The following is an 18,685-nucleotide window of genomic DNA, read 5'->3' as shown; positions in this document are numbered from 1 at the left end:
TGTCATCACATAAACAATGCCTGCTCTGTCTAAAGTGTGCAGTACTAGTATATTAACATCATGATTAGGACAGAGACAACGTGGATACAATCAGAAGAGACTTGGACACCTTTATAGGAAAACTTTTGTCTTTTTAAATGGATTTTTTCTACTATTTGGATATTATTAAAAATATATATAATACAAATAAAATTGTGTCTACACAATTACATTTCTCCAATTGGCTAATGCAACATGATTTAAAATGTATTAAGACAATGAGTCAGATTCTCAAAGCTATTTACTTAATCTCATTGTTCGCTCATATTTTTGTCTGAAGGGAAGAACACCATTTACAATTCTAAAAGAACTTTGGATTACCCACAATCCCATACATTTAATGTCCTTCCTTTAGTTCCTTTTTTTACCATCAGATTTATTTATTTTTTTCTATTGATGCTAAAAAAAAAAAAAAAAAAAAAAAAAAAGACAGTACACAGCTCTGAGAATCTAGCGCAGTAAGTTTGTAGTGATTGAAACACTGTCCGTTATGTGGTGATTGAAACACTGGGCGTCAGTAACAAGGAGGGCAGGCAGGTCACAGCTCGGTGTGGTCACTGTCGTCTTTCCTCACCGCCTCGCTGCTCCCAGGCTCCTCTGGGGCCTTCATGTTGGCGTACGCCACCTCCTGGGCAAGCTGCTCCAAGGGGGGCCGGCCCACCACGAGGTTCCGCAGCCCGATCGCCGTCATCAGAAAACTGAGGAGAAAAAGGGCAAGAGTACAGACACCATCCAACACTGATGAGAAACAGGGCAAGAGCACAGACACCATCCAACACTGAGGAGAAACAGGGCTAGAGCACAGACACCATCCAACACTGAGGAGAAACAGGGCAAGAGCACAGACACCACCCAACACTGAGGAGAAACAGGGCAAGAGCACAGACGCCATCCAACACTGAGGAGAAACAGGGCAAGAGCACAGACACCATCCAACACTGATGAGAAACAGGGCAAGAGCACAGACACCATCCAACACTGAGGAGAAACAGGGCTAGAGCACAGACACCATCCAACACTGAGGAGAAACAGGGCAAGAGCACAGACACCATCCAACACTGAGGAGAAACAGGGCAAGAGCACAGACACCATCCAACACTGAGGAGAAACAGGGCAAGAGCACAGACACCATCCAACACTGATGAGAAACAGGGCAAGAGCACAGACACCATCCAACACTGAGGAGAAACAGGGCTAGAGCACAGACACCATCCAACACTGAGGAGAAACAGGGCAAGAGCACAGACACCATCCAACACTGAGGAGAAACAGGACAAGAGCACAGACACCATCCAACACTGAGGAGAAACAGGGCTAGAGCACAGACACCATCCAACACTGAGGAGAAACAGGGCAAGAGTACAGACACCATCCAACACTGAGGAGAAACAGGGCAAGAGCACAGACACCATCCAACACTGAGGAGAAACAGGGCAAGAGCACAGACACCATCCAACACTGAGGAGAAACAGGGCAAGAGCACAGACACCATCCAACACTGAGGGGAAACAGGGCAAGAGCACAGACGCCATCCAACACTGAGGAGAAACAGGACAAGAGCACAGACACCATCCAACACTGAGGAGAAACAGGGCAAGAGCACAGACACCATCCAACACTGAGGAGAAACAGGGCAAGAGCACAGACACCATCCAACACTGAGGAGAAACAGGGCTAGAGCACAGACACCATCCAACACTGAGGAGAAACAGGGCAAGAGCACAGACACCATCCAACACTGAGGAGAAACAGGGCAAGAGCACAGACACCATCCAACACTGGGGAGAAACAGGACAAGAGCACAGACACCATCCAACACTGGGGAGAAACAGGGCAAGAGCACAGACACCATCCAACACTGGGGAGAAACAGGACAAGAGCACAGACACCATCCAACACTGGGGAGAAACAGGGCAAGAGCACAGACACCATCCAACACTGGGGAGAAACAGGACAAGAGCACAGACACCATCCAACACTGAGGAGAAACAGGGCTAGAGCACAGACACCATCCAACACTGAGGAGAAACAGGGCAAGAGCACAGACACCATCCAACACTGAGGAGAAACAGGGCAAGAGCACAGACACCATCCAACACTGGGGAGAAACAGGACAAGAGCACAGACACCATCCAACACTGGGGAGAAACAGGGCAAGAGCACAGACGCCATCCAACACTGAGGAGAAACAGGACAAGAGCACAGACGCCATCCAACACTGAGGAGAAACAGGGCAAGAGCACAGACACCATCCAACACTGAGGAGAAACAGGGCAAGAGCACAGACACCATCCAACACAGGAGAAACAGGGCAAGAGCACAGACACCATCCAACACTGAGGAGAAACAGGGCAAGAGCACAGACACCATCCAACACTGGGGAGAAACAGGGCAAGAGCACAGACACCATCCAACACTGAGGAGAAACAGGACAAGAGCACAGACACCATCCAACACTGAGGAGAAACAGGGCAAGAGTACAGACACCATCCAACACTGGGGAGAAACAGGGCAAGAGCACAGACACCATCCAACACTGAGGAGAAACAGGACAAGAGCACAGACACCATCCAACACTGAGGAGAAACAGGGCAAGAGCACAGACACCATCCAACACTGAGGAGAAACAGGGCAAGAGCACAGACACCATCCAACACAGGAGAAACAGGGCAAGAGCACAGACACCATCCAACACTGAGGAGAAACAGGGCTAGAGCACAGACACCATCCAACACCGAGGAGAAACAGGGCAAGAGCACAGACACCATCCAACACCGAGGAGAAACAGGACAAGAGCACAGACACCATCCAACACTGAGGAGAAACAGGACAAGAGCACAGACACCATCCAACACTGAGGAGAAACAGGGCAAGAGCACAGACACCATCCAACACTGAGGAGAAACAGGGCAAGAGCACAGACACCATCCAACACTGAGGAGAAACAGGGCAAGAGCACAGACACCATCCAACACTGAGGAGAAACAGGACAAGAGCACAGACACCATCCAACACTGAGGAGAAACAGGACAAGAGCACAGACGCCATCCAAACAGCTCACAACCAACACTAAATGAGTGTAGAAGCACGTGTTAGGGATGTCAGATTTTGTTTAATTTAAAAAAGGTTTTAAACTATAGGACTAAACATGTTTAAACCTCAACATATTGGGAATTCTTGTAAGCAACTCAAAGAACCCACCGTGAAAAGCACTCCTTCAGAACGCTGTTTCTTTTTTATGATGCGCTGCAACATTAATGTGGACGAGACTACATGTGTACAATGCTTATTTGGACATGGAAAAAACTAAATAAATATTGAATAAATAATCTTACACTACACACATCCAACTGTATAGCCACTAGGTGTAACACTAAGGTCACGATAAGAATCACAATATGCAGGTCATGATACGATATGTATCACGATACATGGGATGGTCCTGATAGTTGTATGATGCCTAATAAAAGCAAATGGTAATTTAATGACGGACTATTGTGTTAAAAGAGAAAAATATTCTAATATTCTTTATTCAAGAATCATATGTGAACTACAATGAGCCAAGCTGTGCTTTTGGTCTTGTATCACAATACAAACAATACACTTACGATATGATATAGGCTATCATGTAAAGAAAGGATCATGATTCATCGATGCACAATTAATCATTATACCCCTAATAAACACCACAGCAAGCATTTACATTTACACGAATATCATTGAAAATGGTGTAATGTTTAGGAACAATTATGACACACAGAGAATGTTTAACACCCCAAACAGGTATTCAACTAAAACACTGTAAAAAGCATTCATGCTATTTAACTGGAAGACTAACTGTAGTTCCAGATAGTCACCAAGACAACGTCTCTAATCATTCTGCTCCCCTACTGTGTATACATGCCTCTCTAGCTGATCCGAGAGCGCTTGCGGTTTTCAAAGGGCTTGTTCACATCTGAATTCATTCTTTCTTTCTCAAGGCTCAGAAATTCAAGCTTTCTGCTTAGATCTGCTCTGCATGGTCTTTCTCCAATTGGCAACTCTTCTGCATACATTATTTGGTCTAATTGGAAAGATGTGTGTATGTGGCCTGTTGTGTTATGCTGTGGCTGATTCAAGGTCTTCTAATAAAACTGCCTTTTCTTTTGTCTTGTTATACTGTCTTGAAATGAATGAGGGAGAGTTGGGCGCTGTGTTAGTGAGGTATAGAGGGGTACAGATTGAGGGAGAGCTGGGGGATCTGTTACAGTATAGAGGGGTTCAGATTGAGGGAGAGTTAGGGGCTCTGTTACAGTATAGAGGGGTTCAGATTGAGGGAGAGTTAGGGGCTCTCACAGTATAGAGGGGTACAGATTGAGGGAGAGTTAGGGGCTCTGTTACAGTATAGCGGGGTACAGATTGAGGGAGAGTTAGGAGCTCTCACAGTATAGAGGGGTACAGATTGAGGGAGAGTTGGGGGCTCTGTTACAGTATAGTTAGGGGCTCTCACAGTATAGAGGGGTACAGATTGAGGGAGAGTTAGGGCTCTGTTACAGTATAGAGGGGTTCAGATTGAGGGAGAGTTAGGGGCTCTCACAGTATAGAGGGGTTCAGATTGAGGGAGAGTTAGGAGCTCTCACAGTATAGAGGGGTACAGATTGAGGGAGAGTTGGGGGCTCTGTTACAGTATAGTTAGGGGCTCTCACAGTATAGAGGGGTACAGATTGAGGGAGAGTTAGGGCTCTGTTACAGTATAGAGGGGTTCAGATTGAGGGAGAGTTAGGGGCTCTCACAGTATAGAGGGGTTCAGATTGAGGGAGAGTTGAGGGCTTTGTTACAGTATAGTTAGGGGTGCAGATTGAGGGAGAGTTAGGGGCTCTCACAGTATAGAGGGGTACAGATTGAGGGAGAGTTGGGGGCTCTGTTACAGTATAGTTAGGGGCTCTCACAGTATAGAGGGGTACAGATTGAGGGAGAGTTAGGAGCTCTCACAGTATAGAGGGGTACAGATTGAGGGAGAGTTGGGGGCTCTGTTACAGTATAGTTAGGGGCTCTCACAGTATAGAGGGGTACAGATTGAGGGAGAGTTAGGGCTCTGTTACAGTATAGAGGGGTTCAGATTGAGGGAGAGTTAGGGGCTCTCACAGTATAGAGGGGTTCAGATTGAGGGAGAGTTGAGGGCTTTGTTACAGTATAGTTAGGGGTGCAGATTGAGGGAGAGTTAGGGGCTCTCACAGTATAGAGGGGTACAGATTGAGGGAGAGTTGGGGGCTCTGTTACAGTATAGAGGGGTACACATTGAGGTTGGGGGTTCTGGTACAGTGAGGTATAAGGGGGTACAGATTGAGGGCTCTGTTCATTTTTGGGTGCTGCAAAGTTCACTTAAGTAAATATGACTGCTGCTCACCTTCTCCTGAGGAGGTAATACTTCTTAATAGTGAAACGAGTGAATCGATCGACGATGGTGGCATTCCGTCTTTTCTGAATCTCCTCAATTTTCCTCTGCCTCCTCAGAAACGCCTTCAGCACAGGGTCAGTCACGTTAACATCGGTCCCCGTGCCGTTCAGAATGGGCTGCAACTCCGGAGGAAGAGGTTCCGTCTCTGGACAAATATATATATAGAGAGAGAGAGAGAGAGAGAGAGAGAGAGAGAGAGAGAGAGAGAGAGAGAGATCATTAAACATAAGTTGCATTTTTTGTAGTGGTTTCTTGATAATTTCTAAAACTCAGCCACACCTTTGCATCTTTACATTAACTTTCAGAGTTGTTGTTACTAGTTTTTCAACATTTAAACTGCATTTTTTAGAGCAATCACGCTCTAAGCTCATTAAATCTGTAAGGATTCAAAAGCGCAATAAGCAGTTTTTACTGGAATAATAAATAAAACAGACTTCAAAGTGTATAGAAAGGAATAACAACATTATGTGTGCATGGAAATGTGTGACACAGCGACCTCTTGTGGTGGAGACAGATAAAGCAGATGAAGGTTTTCTTCATTCAGTGCGTTTACATGAGCATAAGAATTCCGATATCAAAAGTCATGTAAACACAGTTTTTGGAAAATGTATCGGAATATTCCAAAAGTCAGTTTTCGGAAAACTGCACCTTGAAATGTGCGATTAAATTCCGAAAACTAACAAAATGTAGATCATGTAAACACAATTTTCGGAAAACCTATTCCAATAGCGTACTGCACATGTGTAAACTTTGACCTTCATTCCTGCACGTGGTTTTAGAAAACAGAGAAAATAATAATAATCTGTAGTCAGTCTGCATGCATCCATTTGTCTGGTTAGGGATAAAGTAATACATTTGTTAAAGTCTGTATGTATTTGTTAATAGCCCATACTGAAGCAGCAAATGTTTTCCAGCTTTAAAATGACGTGATCATTTAAAATAATGTCTGCAAAAGAAACTGGTAATATAGAACAGGATGAGCTGTTGGAAAGGCTGATTGCACATTATGGGGAATCTGAATAGAGATACACGATAGTAATCTTTGAATTTAAGACCTGACACTTTGATAAAGCAGTATATTGGATTGGTCTCTGTTCTGTCGCAGAAATGTCCGGTCTGTTCAAATCGTACTTAGGCTACTACAGTACTTTGCATGCGAAAATACCCTGCTTTTTCCGAAAACTTCAATCCATGTATACAGTTGAATTCTAATTAGATTTTCTATAGTTAATCATGTACACACAGAAAAGTGACATTTTAAGAAAATCAGTTTTCTGATTCATTTTTCGGAAAACACTTTGTCATGTAAACGTACTGATTGACAGCTGTTTCCAGTTACTGATTGGTAATATCAGTTGTGTTAGCAAATAGCATTTTACCATTTACTTTATATGACTGGAACAGTTTACAACACATACAAGCTGTTGCACAACGTTGCTGTATAATTTGTGGGGGGGGGGGGGGGTGTCCACAGAAAAAAGTATTTGATTTCCATTTTTAGTTTTGCTATCTTATTGAAGATTAAATAAAAACAAAAACAAAGCTCCATCCTATATATATATATATATATATGCCCGCTGTTGACCAAACGTTGTTTACGAGAAAAACTGTGCGCAGCCTGCAGTTAATTTCCCCTGCGATTGTGTTGGGGTCCCTGTGCAGGCAGCAGTGGGTCGGTCCCTGCTTGCTCACCTGTGCCGTTGCGCACTCGCTCCTGCAGCTCGTACAGCCGGGTGAGGTTCTGCTCCAGAGCCATCTCTGTGGTGTTGACGTAGATGTACATGAAGCAGGAGGGCCCTGGAGACACTGTATACGCCTTGTGGTATTCCCCCGCAGGCAGCTGCAACACACATACACACACACATACACACACACACGTGCACACACACACGTGCACACACACACGTGCACACACACACACATTAATGTAACAGGCGTCACCTTTAAAACCTGTCAACACTTCAAGTTAGTTTGAAGGGGGAAGTAAAATTAAATTGTAAGCTACTTACTGTTTACCCATTTATCTTTACATCACAATTCATCTGTCCTTGTCTGGGTCTGTAGAATCCTAGTTGTTAGCTCCTTTTGAGCACTTTCTGATTACAAACAACTCACACGATCCTCCCTCTCGTTTCTGCAGGCTCCACTTGTTTAATACTAATACAATGGACCAAGTGGGACCAGCACAGTCCCATGTGATTTATTTGGAATCAAGTAGTACTCAAAAGCAGCTGGAAACGAGGATTGTACAGATACAGAATAAGCCCAGGTGGATCTGACCCAGAGTAATGGAGCAACAGAACTCAGAACCACTCAAAATGATTGGAAGCATCATAAAGGTGAAGGAGAAGTGAATATAGAATTAATAATATTCATACAAAATAGACAAGCCATTTCTTAAGAGTAAAATGAGCTAAACAAAATGCCCCTGGTAACAATGACATCCAGAAGAGCCTCCCTGTTCTGCATATACAGTGCACAGTGCACAGAAGTGATGCTAGCAAAAGAGAAATCTAGAGAGCTAGTTCAGCAAGACTAGTTCAGCAAGACTAGTTCAGCGAGTTCTGAGCCCAGGCTGGTACCTGCATCTTCTCTCCCTCCTTGATGGTGTAGTTCTTCCCCTCCTCCACGATCTCCACGTTCAGCTCTCCCTGCAGCACCTGCAGGCTCGTGTTCCCCAGGTCCTCGCTCACAAAGTTCTCCAGGTGGAGCCCTGTAAGGAATACAGATCAAACCGTTACTGGAAAAAAAACAAAACCATTTCAGGAATAAACTAGAACGTAAAACACTACAATTTATACAACAAGCGATGAGATATCTAGTATGGAATAACTTTTTCATATTCGGTGGTCCCGAGTAAATATTTTAAAGAAAGATTTTGGAATCTTGCATCAAACCCAGCGTATAGTACCACCGGAACAGCTTTGGCTAGAGAGGAACATTTTCATATTCTGGGATTTTTCTTGGTATTAAATCTTATTTAGTTTATCCACTGAAAGAATGGCTACCAGTAGTCTCTATGGGACAGATGTGTTGCAGACATTAAGGGACTTTTCATAAGGTTTTTTTTTTTTTTTTGATAAAGTAACTTGCTAAGCAAGTTTCAAATGCATAATCACAACCTAGTACACAGTAGCTTGGGTCACCAGAAAATGATAAGAGGTCAAACCTGGGAAATCAGCGATGAAGACCACCTCTGTCTGATTGTCCAGAGTGTTGTCGATCTCCTGGAATTTTGTCCTCCAAGGTGAAAGATCAACCAGCAAGGGCATGAGCCACGGATTGGGGCGGAAGGGTGACCAGTCAGCTTTCACAATATCTAACCGTGGGTCAAAGATCCTGACAGGAAAATGAACAAATAGCAATAAACACACAGGGCAGCCACCCATCCATCTTATCTAGTAAAACAAATAATAATTGGAATCTATTTCTCAGAAAATGGTGGCACAAATTTAGCAAAATACATATTTTGAACTAACATTAAAATAGCACAAATGCATTGACCAGCGTGCTGACACTGTAAGGGTACTGCTCAGACTATTGCTACACCACCCCCTCCTGCAGGGGGCGCCACAGCTTCCAGGCCTGGCTACACTCCCTGTCTCACCTCTGTTGGAAGCGCTCATTGATGGAGACCCAGATATCGAAGTAGATCTCAGGCTCAGAGATGTTGTAGTTCTTCAGCTGGTGGCTCAGGCAACTGGCATACTGCTTTAGCATGTCACCGTGGTCCTTCCAGCGCCGGCTATGGGTGAACACCTGGGGGCAGCAGTGAGCACACAGTCAAGTGGTAGATCCCAATGATTCAACACCGACAACACGGCCTGATAATCCATTCCCTATACTCACCACTCTGTAAAAAAGTGGAACGCAAACAGCAAGTGAAGTTAAACTGATTGAAGTAAATCGTGATTAAGAGGAAACTATTAATTGCAAAACAGGTTATCACATTTTTGCAACGAATCATTAAGATCTTAAATCCAGGAAAAACAATTTAACTGAACTCTCTTTGTGTTCGTTTTGAATTAAAAATGAGGAGCTGCCTTTTATTTTTTTGTTACATTCTCAATGAAACAGAACCATAGTCGCATTCAAGTTACGGGAGATCGTTTCACAAATCAACCCTTTCCAAGAGTCGGCTCAATATAACTTTAAAAGGTACACCACATGACCAAAAATAGAAACTGAAAAAGAATAGCCCTAGGCATTGCCTAGGCTTAACGTTGTAAGCTTCAATACAGTCAACCCTAATTCTTCTTTGGTTTAGGCTAAACAAATTCCGTTCCCTCAACCTTCATAACTCATTTCTTTGTTCTTCACTGGACAGACTCAATGTCCTTTTTGTAATGAGAGGATGTAACAGGGGAGAGCTGTGCTGTCTGTCTGGCGCATGCGTGGTACTGCAGGAAGGGGGCAGAAGCCTCGTAGATCTGCCTGTCAGTCATGGCAGTGACACGGAGAGGTGGGGAAGATGGTGTGTTGGCTTTCCCTCTCTGAGTGGCTGAAAGGCGGGCCTTGGGGGATTGCTGACCCTATAAGATAACGCTGTTGTTCCCTCTAAGACGAAACGAGCCAGCTGACGGAAGCTCTGCTGCCGGACCAAGCACGACCAGAGAAGAACGAGCACAACAAACTAATTAAAAAGGAAAAGAAAAGGAATTTTTAGTAGCGGGGAAAAACTTGGGCGGAACCCTGAACTGTATAAGCAGGTTGAGGGAATGGGTGAGTGTAGGACGGAGACCCGGGCCGTGCGGTTAACGACAGTCAGGGTAACGTTGCCGAGTACAGCACCTTTAATTTGTAGTTTTATTTTCCCTTTTTCTTTCGCCTTTTGCTTTCATTATTATTTTGAGCACCTGCGTGTGCGCTACGACCTGCCAACCTTTTTACCATTGCTGGTATTGGGTTGTGCTCTGTAGCAGTACCATAGTGCCACCTTGTGGCGAAAATAAATCAGTGCGCCAAGCGGCGTTTCAAATAAAACCTTCTGTCTCCCTTGTGCGTCAGTGTGCCCACCACCCCTCCACAGGGGACAAGAAGAGAGCTTAGTATTCCAAGTGCGGTCTTGCCCGTGCATCACACAACCTCATCCTAACTTCTTTGCATTTCACAATTCTGAATATACAACCCTGCATTCTGTTTGCTTTTTAAATCGGGGTCGCTTCCCCTCACTGTCTAGCTGCTGACAGCAACGAGTCTGGTCTGGTTCTGAACCCTCCGTTTGGTGTTTCAATTACACATGTCTGTGTCCGGTGGGTAAACTTTATATTTCATTTGCCACGTTTCAGAACAGATCTGTATGAATTCTAAATACTGTGGGATTTCCTTGGTGGCTGAAAACGTTTCTGAAATGGAAAACGGTTAGCAGCAGTTATCAAACATTTTATATAATAACGTACTAATATAATTGTGACTGTGGTCTGTAATATCTGTTGAAATATTGTAACTTGCCCCAGGGCTTCACTAACTCAGTCAGCAATATTCCAATAAAACTGGTCAATACATGCATACATAGCAAATGTCTAAAACTGCATGAGACTGTGCATTTGTGCAATGGATCTTAGTGCACTGTCCACTCACCCCTGGGTTCAGGTACCCGATGTCTCCAGTCACACCGTCCCGGTAGGTGATCTTGACATGCTGGTGTGAGCGGGAGTGGACCATCATGTCCCAGGAGTAGCCGTACAGCCCATTGGTCAAGTTATTGTAGCCCTGAGGAGCCAGGAACAAACATGCACAGTGCAACTAAAAGATGTGGTAAAAAATGATAGAAAACCAATCCAGAATCATTTACACAGCTATAATTTGTTCCCGTTCCTTTTCATGATGTTTTAAGCCCTGTTTTTAGCTAAATTCAGTGCTGCCGTGCATGCAAACTACTTGCCTATAGTGTTATGGGAGTCTGGCTCCCCTGCTCAATGGCATAGCATGTACAGCGAAAGCTGAAGCTGCATAGTCAGAGCATCACAAGACTTTCTGGAAGGGCAGCAAAATGAATTAAGGCTTTTATGTTGTCAGTCAGATGTCAGGACTGCCCAGTCCCTGACCACATTCCGGCGCCTCCTTAAGACTCACCTCTTCAAACAGCACCTGTAGAACTCCTCTGTTTGTATCCTGGGACACTATCACCCTTCATTTAAATGTGCTTTATTTTGCTCTTATCTGCCCCCTATTTTACTGCATTTAATCCTGTACCTCAGAATACTGTAATCTGCCAAGTGTTTAACCTGTAGTATTTTGTATTTAATCACATCCTGATGTAACTACCACTATTTAATCATATCCTGATGTAACTATCGCTATTATCTGCTGTATTATTGAATTGTGGTTTGTCACACTTGTACTTTGCTTGAACAAAAGTTATTGTATTTCTTGCTCTTATTGTATTACTTGTATTGTAACACTTGAAATGTATTTGCTTACGATTGTAAATCGCCCTGGATAAGGGCGTCTGCTAAGAAATAAATAATAATAAATAATAATGTTGCTCAGAATGATTCTAAACTTGATAAAATGCAAGAAGAGAGGGAGAAGGTATGACATCGCTTTGAATTTTTTTAGTGCATTTCGCAAATAGTCTGCATTTATATATGAACAGCTGCAACCACTTTGCGCAGTCAAAAGGGCCGAGATACGATGCGTCCCGTTACCGTAGAGCAAATAGTGAAGATGCACAGCTTCGCTGTCTGTGCCTGATGTATAGCATTTATCTGCAACAGAAGTATGAACCAGGCTTTACAGTTTTCCATGATTCTGAAACAAACAGCATTTTGTACAGAAAGCCTCTAAGTTGGTAGGTTTAAATTTTTAAAATTCTACAGCAGTTTAAGCATTGATATCTCTAGCACAACTTATTAAATTAAATCAGCATGAAGGTGTTACTGCAATGCAGTACTGTATAAGATCTATGACTAACTTAATGGAAGCCTAGCGCACTTGGTAATCCTAACATGAGCGACACCTGCTGGTTAAAACATTGCATTTCAGTAGTAATCTCTGAAATTCCAGTTTCTAGTCAGATAACACCCTCTAGTTAAGCAAACCCCAGATCACATTGACATCAATCATGGCGCAGAGCACAAGGCATCACACTTCATATTTGTTTAACTGGCCATGGCTGCAACTGGCTAAGCACAGCAGACAGTTTAGAGCGGAGGGCGTGGCTGGATTAATGAGCTGCAGACGGGATGCCGCCCCTACCTGAGTGATGAAGTGGGAGTAGGGCATGAAGAACTGCTCTGTGATGTACAGCACTGTGAAGAGGGCGCCCAGTCGGTGCCGCCGGCTCAGTTTGGTGGGCTTGGTCAGGGTGGCAGCCTCGCTGGACTCAGATTCAGGGTACACACACGAGGGGCTGTGCTGTGGGGCGGGCATCACCGTGGGCAGGGCTCCGCTGAGGCATGCTGGGAACTTGCTGAAGAAGCGACGTGGCCAGTCTGGATAACAGAAGAGGAGGCTTGTGGCCAGCATGGTGTAGGCAAACATACCTGCAGAGAGGAACAACACACTCATGAGTGTTTTGGTTACTGGTAAATGTCTTGGCCATCCAGTATATTAGCTAGAACTTGTAAATGTTTAGCTAAGCACTCCTTGCTGGAGTTAGGCTTTCGTTTGGTTTATTTTGTGTTTGAAAATAAACGCACTTGCTGTTGTGAGAGTTCTTCATTTTACACAAGACCGTGAGAACGGTCCCAGAATGTGGCAAAACAAACCTCACTTTGCCACATACAATACACATGTTCACTAGAACAAGTCGCACACATTGCCTTTCTTTTAAGGTTTGCCCCCACAGGTATCCTTAGCCTTAACACAGACACCTAACAAGCTGTTCTGCCCTGCTATATATATATATATATATACAGTACTGTGCAAAAGTTTTAGGCAGGTGTGAAAAAATGCTGTAAAGTAAGAATGCTTTCAAAAATAGACATGTTAATAGTTTATATTTATCAATTAACAAAATGCAGTGAGTGAACAGAAGAAAAATCTACATCAAATCAATATTTGGTGTGACCACCCTTTGCCTTCAAAACAGCATCAATTCTTCTAGGTACACTTGCACACAGTTTTTGAAGGAACTCGGCGGGTAGGTTGGCCCAAACATCTTGGAGAACTAACCACAGTTCTTCTGTGGATTTAGGCAGCCTCAGTTGCTTCTCTCTCTTCATGTAATCCCAGACAGACTCGATGATGTTGAGATCAGGGCTCTGTGGGGGCCATACCATCACTTCCAGGACTCCTTGTTCTTCTTTACGCTGAAGATAGTTCTTAATGACTTTCGCTGTATGTTTGGGGTCGTTGTCATGCTGCAGAACAAATTTGGGGCCAATCAGATGCCAGATGATTTTTCTGCACCCCAGTTCCTGTGTTTTCGTGCATAGTTGAGTCACTTGGTCTTGTTTCCACGTCGGAGGTATGGCTTTCTGGCCGCAAGTCTTCCATGAAGACCACTTCTGACCAGACTTCTCCGGACAGTAGATGGGTGTACCAGGGTCCCACTGTTTTCTGCCAATTCTGAGCTGTTGGCACTGCTGGACATCTTCCGATTGTGAAGGGAACTAAGCATGATGTGTCTTTCATCTGCTGCAGTAAGTTTCCTTGGCCGACCACTGCGTCTACGGTCCTCAACGTTGCCCGTTTCTTTGTGCTTCTTCAAAAGAGCTTGGACAGCACATCTGGAAACCCCTGTCTGCCTTGAAATTTCTGCCTGGGAGAGACCTTGCTGATGCAGTATAACTACCTTGTGTCTTGTTGCTGTGCTCAGTCTTGCCATGGTGTATGACTTTTGACAGTAAACTGTCTTCAGCAACCTCACCTTGTTAGCTGAGTTTGGCTGTTCCTCACCCAGTTTTATTCCTCCTACACAGCTGTTTCTGTTTCAGTTAATGATTGTGTTTCAACCTACATATTGAATTGATGATCATTAGCACCTGTCTGGTATAATTGTTTAATCATACACCTGACTATATGCCTACAAAATCCCTGACTTTGTGCAAGTGTACCTAGAAGAATTGATGCTGTTTTGAAGGCAAAGGGTGGTCACACCAAATATGGATTTGATTTAGATTTTTCTTCTGTTCACTCACTTTGCATTTAGTTAATTGATAAATATAATCAATTAACATGTCTATTTTTGAAAGCATTCTATATATATATACGTACCTGCCTGCTTAATTACAGGCAGGTGTTTCTGATTAAATCAATAAAACAATTAACAAGTACACAGCCACAAAACACCCACTTATAAGTGTGCAGGGCCTCTACCCTGTCACAATATACAGTCAACCTTGGTTAACTCGATACCCTCGCTTCATTTGACAGACAGTCTTGGTCCCGGATTTTCTCCATATAAAAATATGCATCCTGCCTCTTAATTCGACACCACGTTTTACTCGTAAGTCAACACTTATTACTGGTACCGAAGGCATAAAAACTATTAAAAAGACTAGTGGATAGGGGTTCCCGGGCGGCACATCTGGTAAAGGTGCTCCTTGTGGAGTGCAGGATGCGCCCTATAGCCTGGACATCGGTGGTTCGAGTCCAGGCTATTCCACTGCCGACCGTGGACGGGAGCTCCCAGGGGGCGGCACACAACCGGCCTATCGCCACCCAGGGGGCGAGGGCTTAGGTTGGCCAAGGTGTCCTCGGCTCACCGCGCACCATCAACCCCTGCAGACTGGCCGGGCGCCTGTTAGCTGCCCAGCGCTGCATTGTCCTCCGACGCTGTAGCTCTGAGTTGGTTGCATGGCGGGCCTGCAGAGTGAAAAGAAGCGGTCGGCTGACAGCACACACTTTGAAGGACAGCGTATGTTCGTCTTCGCCGTCCCGAGTCGGCGCAGGGGTGGTAGTGGTGAGCGGAGCCTAAAAAACTACAATTGGACATTTCAAAAATAGGGTAAAACCAATTGGCAATTACTAAATTTATTTTAAAAAAAAAAACCCACGACTAGTGGATAACTCAACACTCGTTTCTCGTGACTGAACTGACTGGAAACGGATCGTTCATTCACCAAGTGCAGCTGGTTACAGTATCAGTGCACTGCACAATGAGTGAGAACTAAAAAATGAGGTCTCGTTCAATTGGCTTTAAAACCTCAGGTTATTCGGGATAACAAGCTTGTCAGCAGAACATTCTAAGCGTGTGTTTTTGCATACGAAACAAATCGACAATGCCCGATTTCTGTGTGAAACTGAAAGTTGCTTATTGTTTTTGTTCACCGAGTTAATTCTGTATGGTGTACATTTGTTAACTCTTGATATTTAAGCTGTCAAATTACACAGTACAAGCCAATAACAAAGTATAGTCAACAGTTTGTGCAGAGTTTGAGGTTGGATTGTTTTCATAAAAATAACGCAGTAGTTATTGTATTAATTCTTATTTAAATCGAAGAATACAAGTTGTACCAAGTTTGTACAGTACTGTAATTGATTCATTCACTGCAGTTCTTTCAACTGTTTTCATAAGGACATTTAATTAAAAATAAACTTGCAAATACTGTAATAGTGTAATCGTGTGAGTTCTGTTAATTACATGCATGTTAATGGCATGGCTCATGTGCACCCGTGGTTAACTCGACACCTTGGATAAGTCAACACTAAATGGCATCCCGTGGGATGTCATGTTAACCAAGGTTGACTATGTTTTTATGCTAAAAAAAAACTGCTAAAGCTCAGGAATCAATGACAATTTTACAAAAAGAGATTGCATTTTTTCATAAAGATGCTAAGCTTTTAAGGCAAAACCCTTCTGCTACTGCATAACTAACATGTGAAGTTTCTAATCTATGCTCTACTTGTATGCAAGCCATAGGAGCGACTCCTTGTGCTCCATAGAGCTCACATAAACAGTTTTCAAAATTTCCAAAGCAGCTCACCGATGCTGAAGAGCTGGGAGTTCATGCAGTGGAAGTAGCTGACGAAGACCATGGCGACGGGGCGCGTGGCGTCAAAGAAGAGCAGGTACCCGGCTGTGAGGTCCAGGACAAGCCCTCCACCATGCACCACTAGCACACTGGTCATCTCCTCGGAGAACACCAGCCTGGAACAGCAGCACCACAGCACATGAGCAATCAAAACCTGGACTATATTCAACTTGTGTGGGACTATACACTGGAGGCAGCATGTACAGGGTTAGCATACAGTTTATTTGCCTCTTTGGACTGCATATCTTTGGACCGGTTCCTTGTACAGGAATACTATTTTAGGAATGCTCTAAAAAGGACCAAGAGAAACAGGATTCCTTGTGACCGTCCACCCCTTCCTTCAGCTGTGTATGTCATGTCTCACATGGATATAGGTGTGACATTGAAGTAGTTAACAAAACAGTTCCATGAATGTCATTCATTATATATGTTTCAAAGTGCAGTTTTGAAAGAAACACATGTTTTACCAGTCATTTTGTTACTAATCTGGGTTAAAGAAATCTCTGTTTGCAAGCCATGCTTTTAAACTGCCTTGCACTGCCTAGGTCAATTCACCAACAGGCTGAAATTGTTCCCACCCCTTCAATGGCTTTTTCCCTGAAAATAACCAACTGACCGACATGCTTTCTGCCAGTAACATGCTTTGACCCAGAGGAAACTGCTGGGTGACATGACCAAGGAAGTAACAGAGTTCCTTGAATGCAACGCAAGCAAACTGAGAAGTTCTTTAACCTAGTGTACTACCAGATGCATGTGTTTTCAAATGAAAACACATGTGGGCAATAACATGAGCTTGTTTAAAAATTGCACCTATAGCTATGAAAATTCAAAATGAGTTTCATGGATTTTCTTACAATTACTTTAAACAAGTACAGTAGAACCTCAAAGTTATAAACACATCAGGAATGGAGGTTGTTCATTAGTTTGAAATGACATGAACTCTGAAACTTGAATTATTTCCAGTGATTTCATGTTTATATACTGTATTAATAAGTCAGCTTGTCAATAATAATATTTAAAATAAAACAACAACAATAAGCCAGGAGCGCTATTGTTTAAGCGGTCCTGGTTATTAAAAGGAGCCCTGATTCCAGTTTCAAGTAGTGGGTCCGGTTGACCAATCAGTTAGTGTGGCGTTCTTGACTTTCAGGTTCTACTATAAGATAAATTGCACCCCCTGGTGGTAAACCGGACTCAAAACAATTCCATTACAAAACAGTAGTTATTTCTGTCCATAACTTTATGTTAACAGTTTATATAGATAACAGCACAGGTTAAAACATCTTCTTTCAGGCTTGTGTTAAAAGGAAGCACTTACTTGAAGGGATCAAACAGCCAATGGTTAGCAAGATAATGCATGGAATAGCCCTCAATCCAATCAAAATCAAGCTTCTTGATCCCGGCAATGAAGTAGACTATGAAAATCTAAAAACAAGAGATGAACAACATTGCATTCGAAAACTGAATAACACCTGGGTGTTTCAAAGCAAACTTATTTACCTTAAAATGAATGACTAATTCTGACTGCATCTTTTATTAACGCTGAACTGCAGAGCCCCCGTTTAACACGTGCAATAAAAATAGTTTGTTGTTTACTTCTCCCTATAGTTCCAGATTAGCTTCTATCTTTATTTTCTCATTTTACAATCTTGTGACCTTAGAAATATGCTGGTTCCTAATTAACCCATTTTAACCTCCTTCTAGGTCTAAATCACTTCATTATTAATTGCCAATAAAACCTGGAGGCTCTGGACCTCTTGAAGCAGATTTGTGCACGCTGGCTCTACAGTACAGAACCCCTCCAGGCACATGATGTGAATTTAAAAAGAAGGGTAGTATCTTGTGATTACGAGTTAAATAAGTCGCAAATCCTGAAACTCAAATGACTCCTTTCGCATTTGCTTTTGTAATCAGGTACAAAGTTCCAGACAGTAACAGAACACAAATGGATGCAATAAATAATGTATTTCCATTAACATAGCATGAGCACAGTTGTTATGCCATAAGAAGGAAAATGTAAGTAAGATATTATCTCATGCTCACTGTAACAGGGCGAGCAGCCCTGTACAGGGTTTGTTTATTTTTAGAACGGGGTTTCCCCCTCCGCCCCCGTGTTATTTTGTATTTTATTATTATTATTATTATTATTATTATTATTATTATTATTATTATTATTATTATTATTATCGTGTTGTTTATAAATATGACGGTGAAACGCCGCGGGTTTGGTTATTGTTTTGTTATTTATGTATTTAGGACGGCGTAGCCGATTTGTTTGTTTGTTCTG

At 43.1% G+C, this 18,685-nt stretch overlaps 1 protein-coding gene across 3 annotated transcripts in view; it reads right to left on the bottom strand.

Moving 5' to 3' along the window:
• Positions 1 to 439: 439 nt before the first annotated feature.
• LOC117397839 (vitamin K-dependent gamma-carboxylase) overlaps positions 440 to 18,685 on the bottom strand; it is a 38,496-nt gene continuing 20,250 nt past the window's right edge. For all 3 annotated transcript variants that reach the window (XM_033996734.3, XM_059008585.1, XM_059008586.1), the window contains 10 exons: positions 17,717 to 17,823; positions 16,351 to 16,514; positions 12,677 to 12,963; positions 11,057 to 11,188; positions 9,084 to 9,235; positions 8,646 to 8,815; positions 8,059 to 8,189; positions 7,169 to 7,316; positions 5,426 to 5,621; positions 440 to 737 (listed from right to left, as the gene is read on the bottom strand). In XM_033996734.3, the coding sequence (XP_033852625.3) occupies positions 578 to 737; positions 5,426 to 5,621; positions 7,169 to 7,316; positions 8,059 to 8,189; positions 8,646 to 8,815; positions 9,084 to 9,235; positions 11,057 to 11,188; positions 12,677 to 12,963; positions 16,351 to 16,514; positions 17,717 to 17,823 (1,647 nt within the window). In that variant the 3' untranslated portion in view covers positions 440 to 577. The remainder of the gene's footprint in view (positions 738 to 5,425; positions 5,622 to 7,168; positions 7,317 to 8,058; positions 8,190 to 8,645; positions 8,816 to 9,083; positions 9,236 to 11,056; positions 11,189 to 12,676; positions 12,964 to 16,350; positions 16,515 to 17,716; positions 17,824 to 18,685) is intronic.

The sequence above is a fragment of the Acipenser ruthenus genome, chromosome 37, assembly GCF_902713425.1.
Source record: "Acipenser ruthenus chromosome 37, fAciRut3.2 maternal haplotype, whole genome shotgun sequence".
NCBI lineage: Eukaryota > Metazoa > Chordata > Actinopteri > Acipenseriformes > Acipenseridae > Acipenser > Acipenser ruthenus.
Note: the sequence above shows the minus strand (reverse complement) of the source record. Positions and strands in the feature narration are given on the sequence as shown.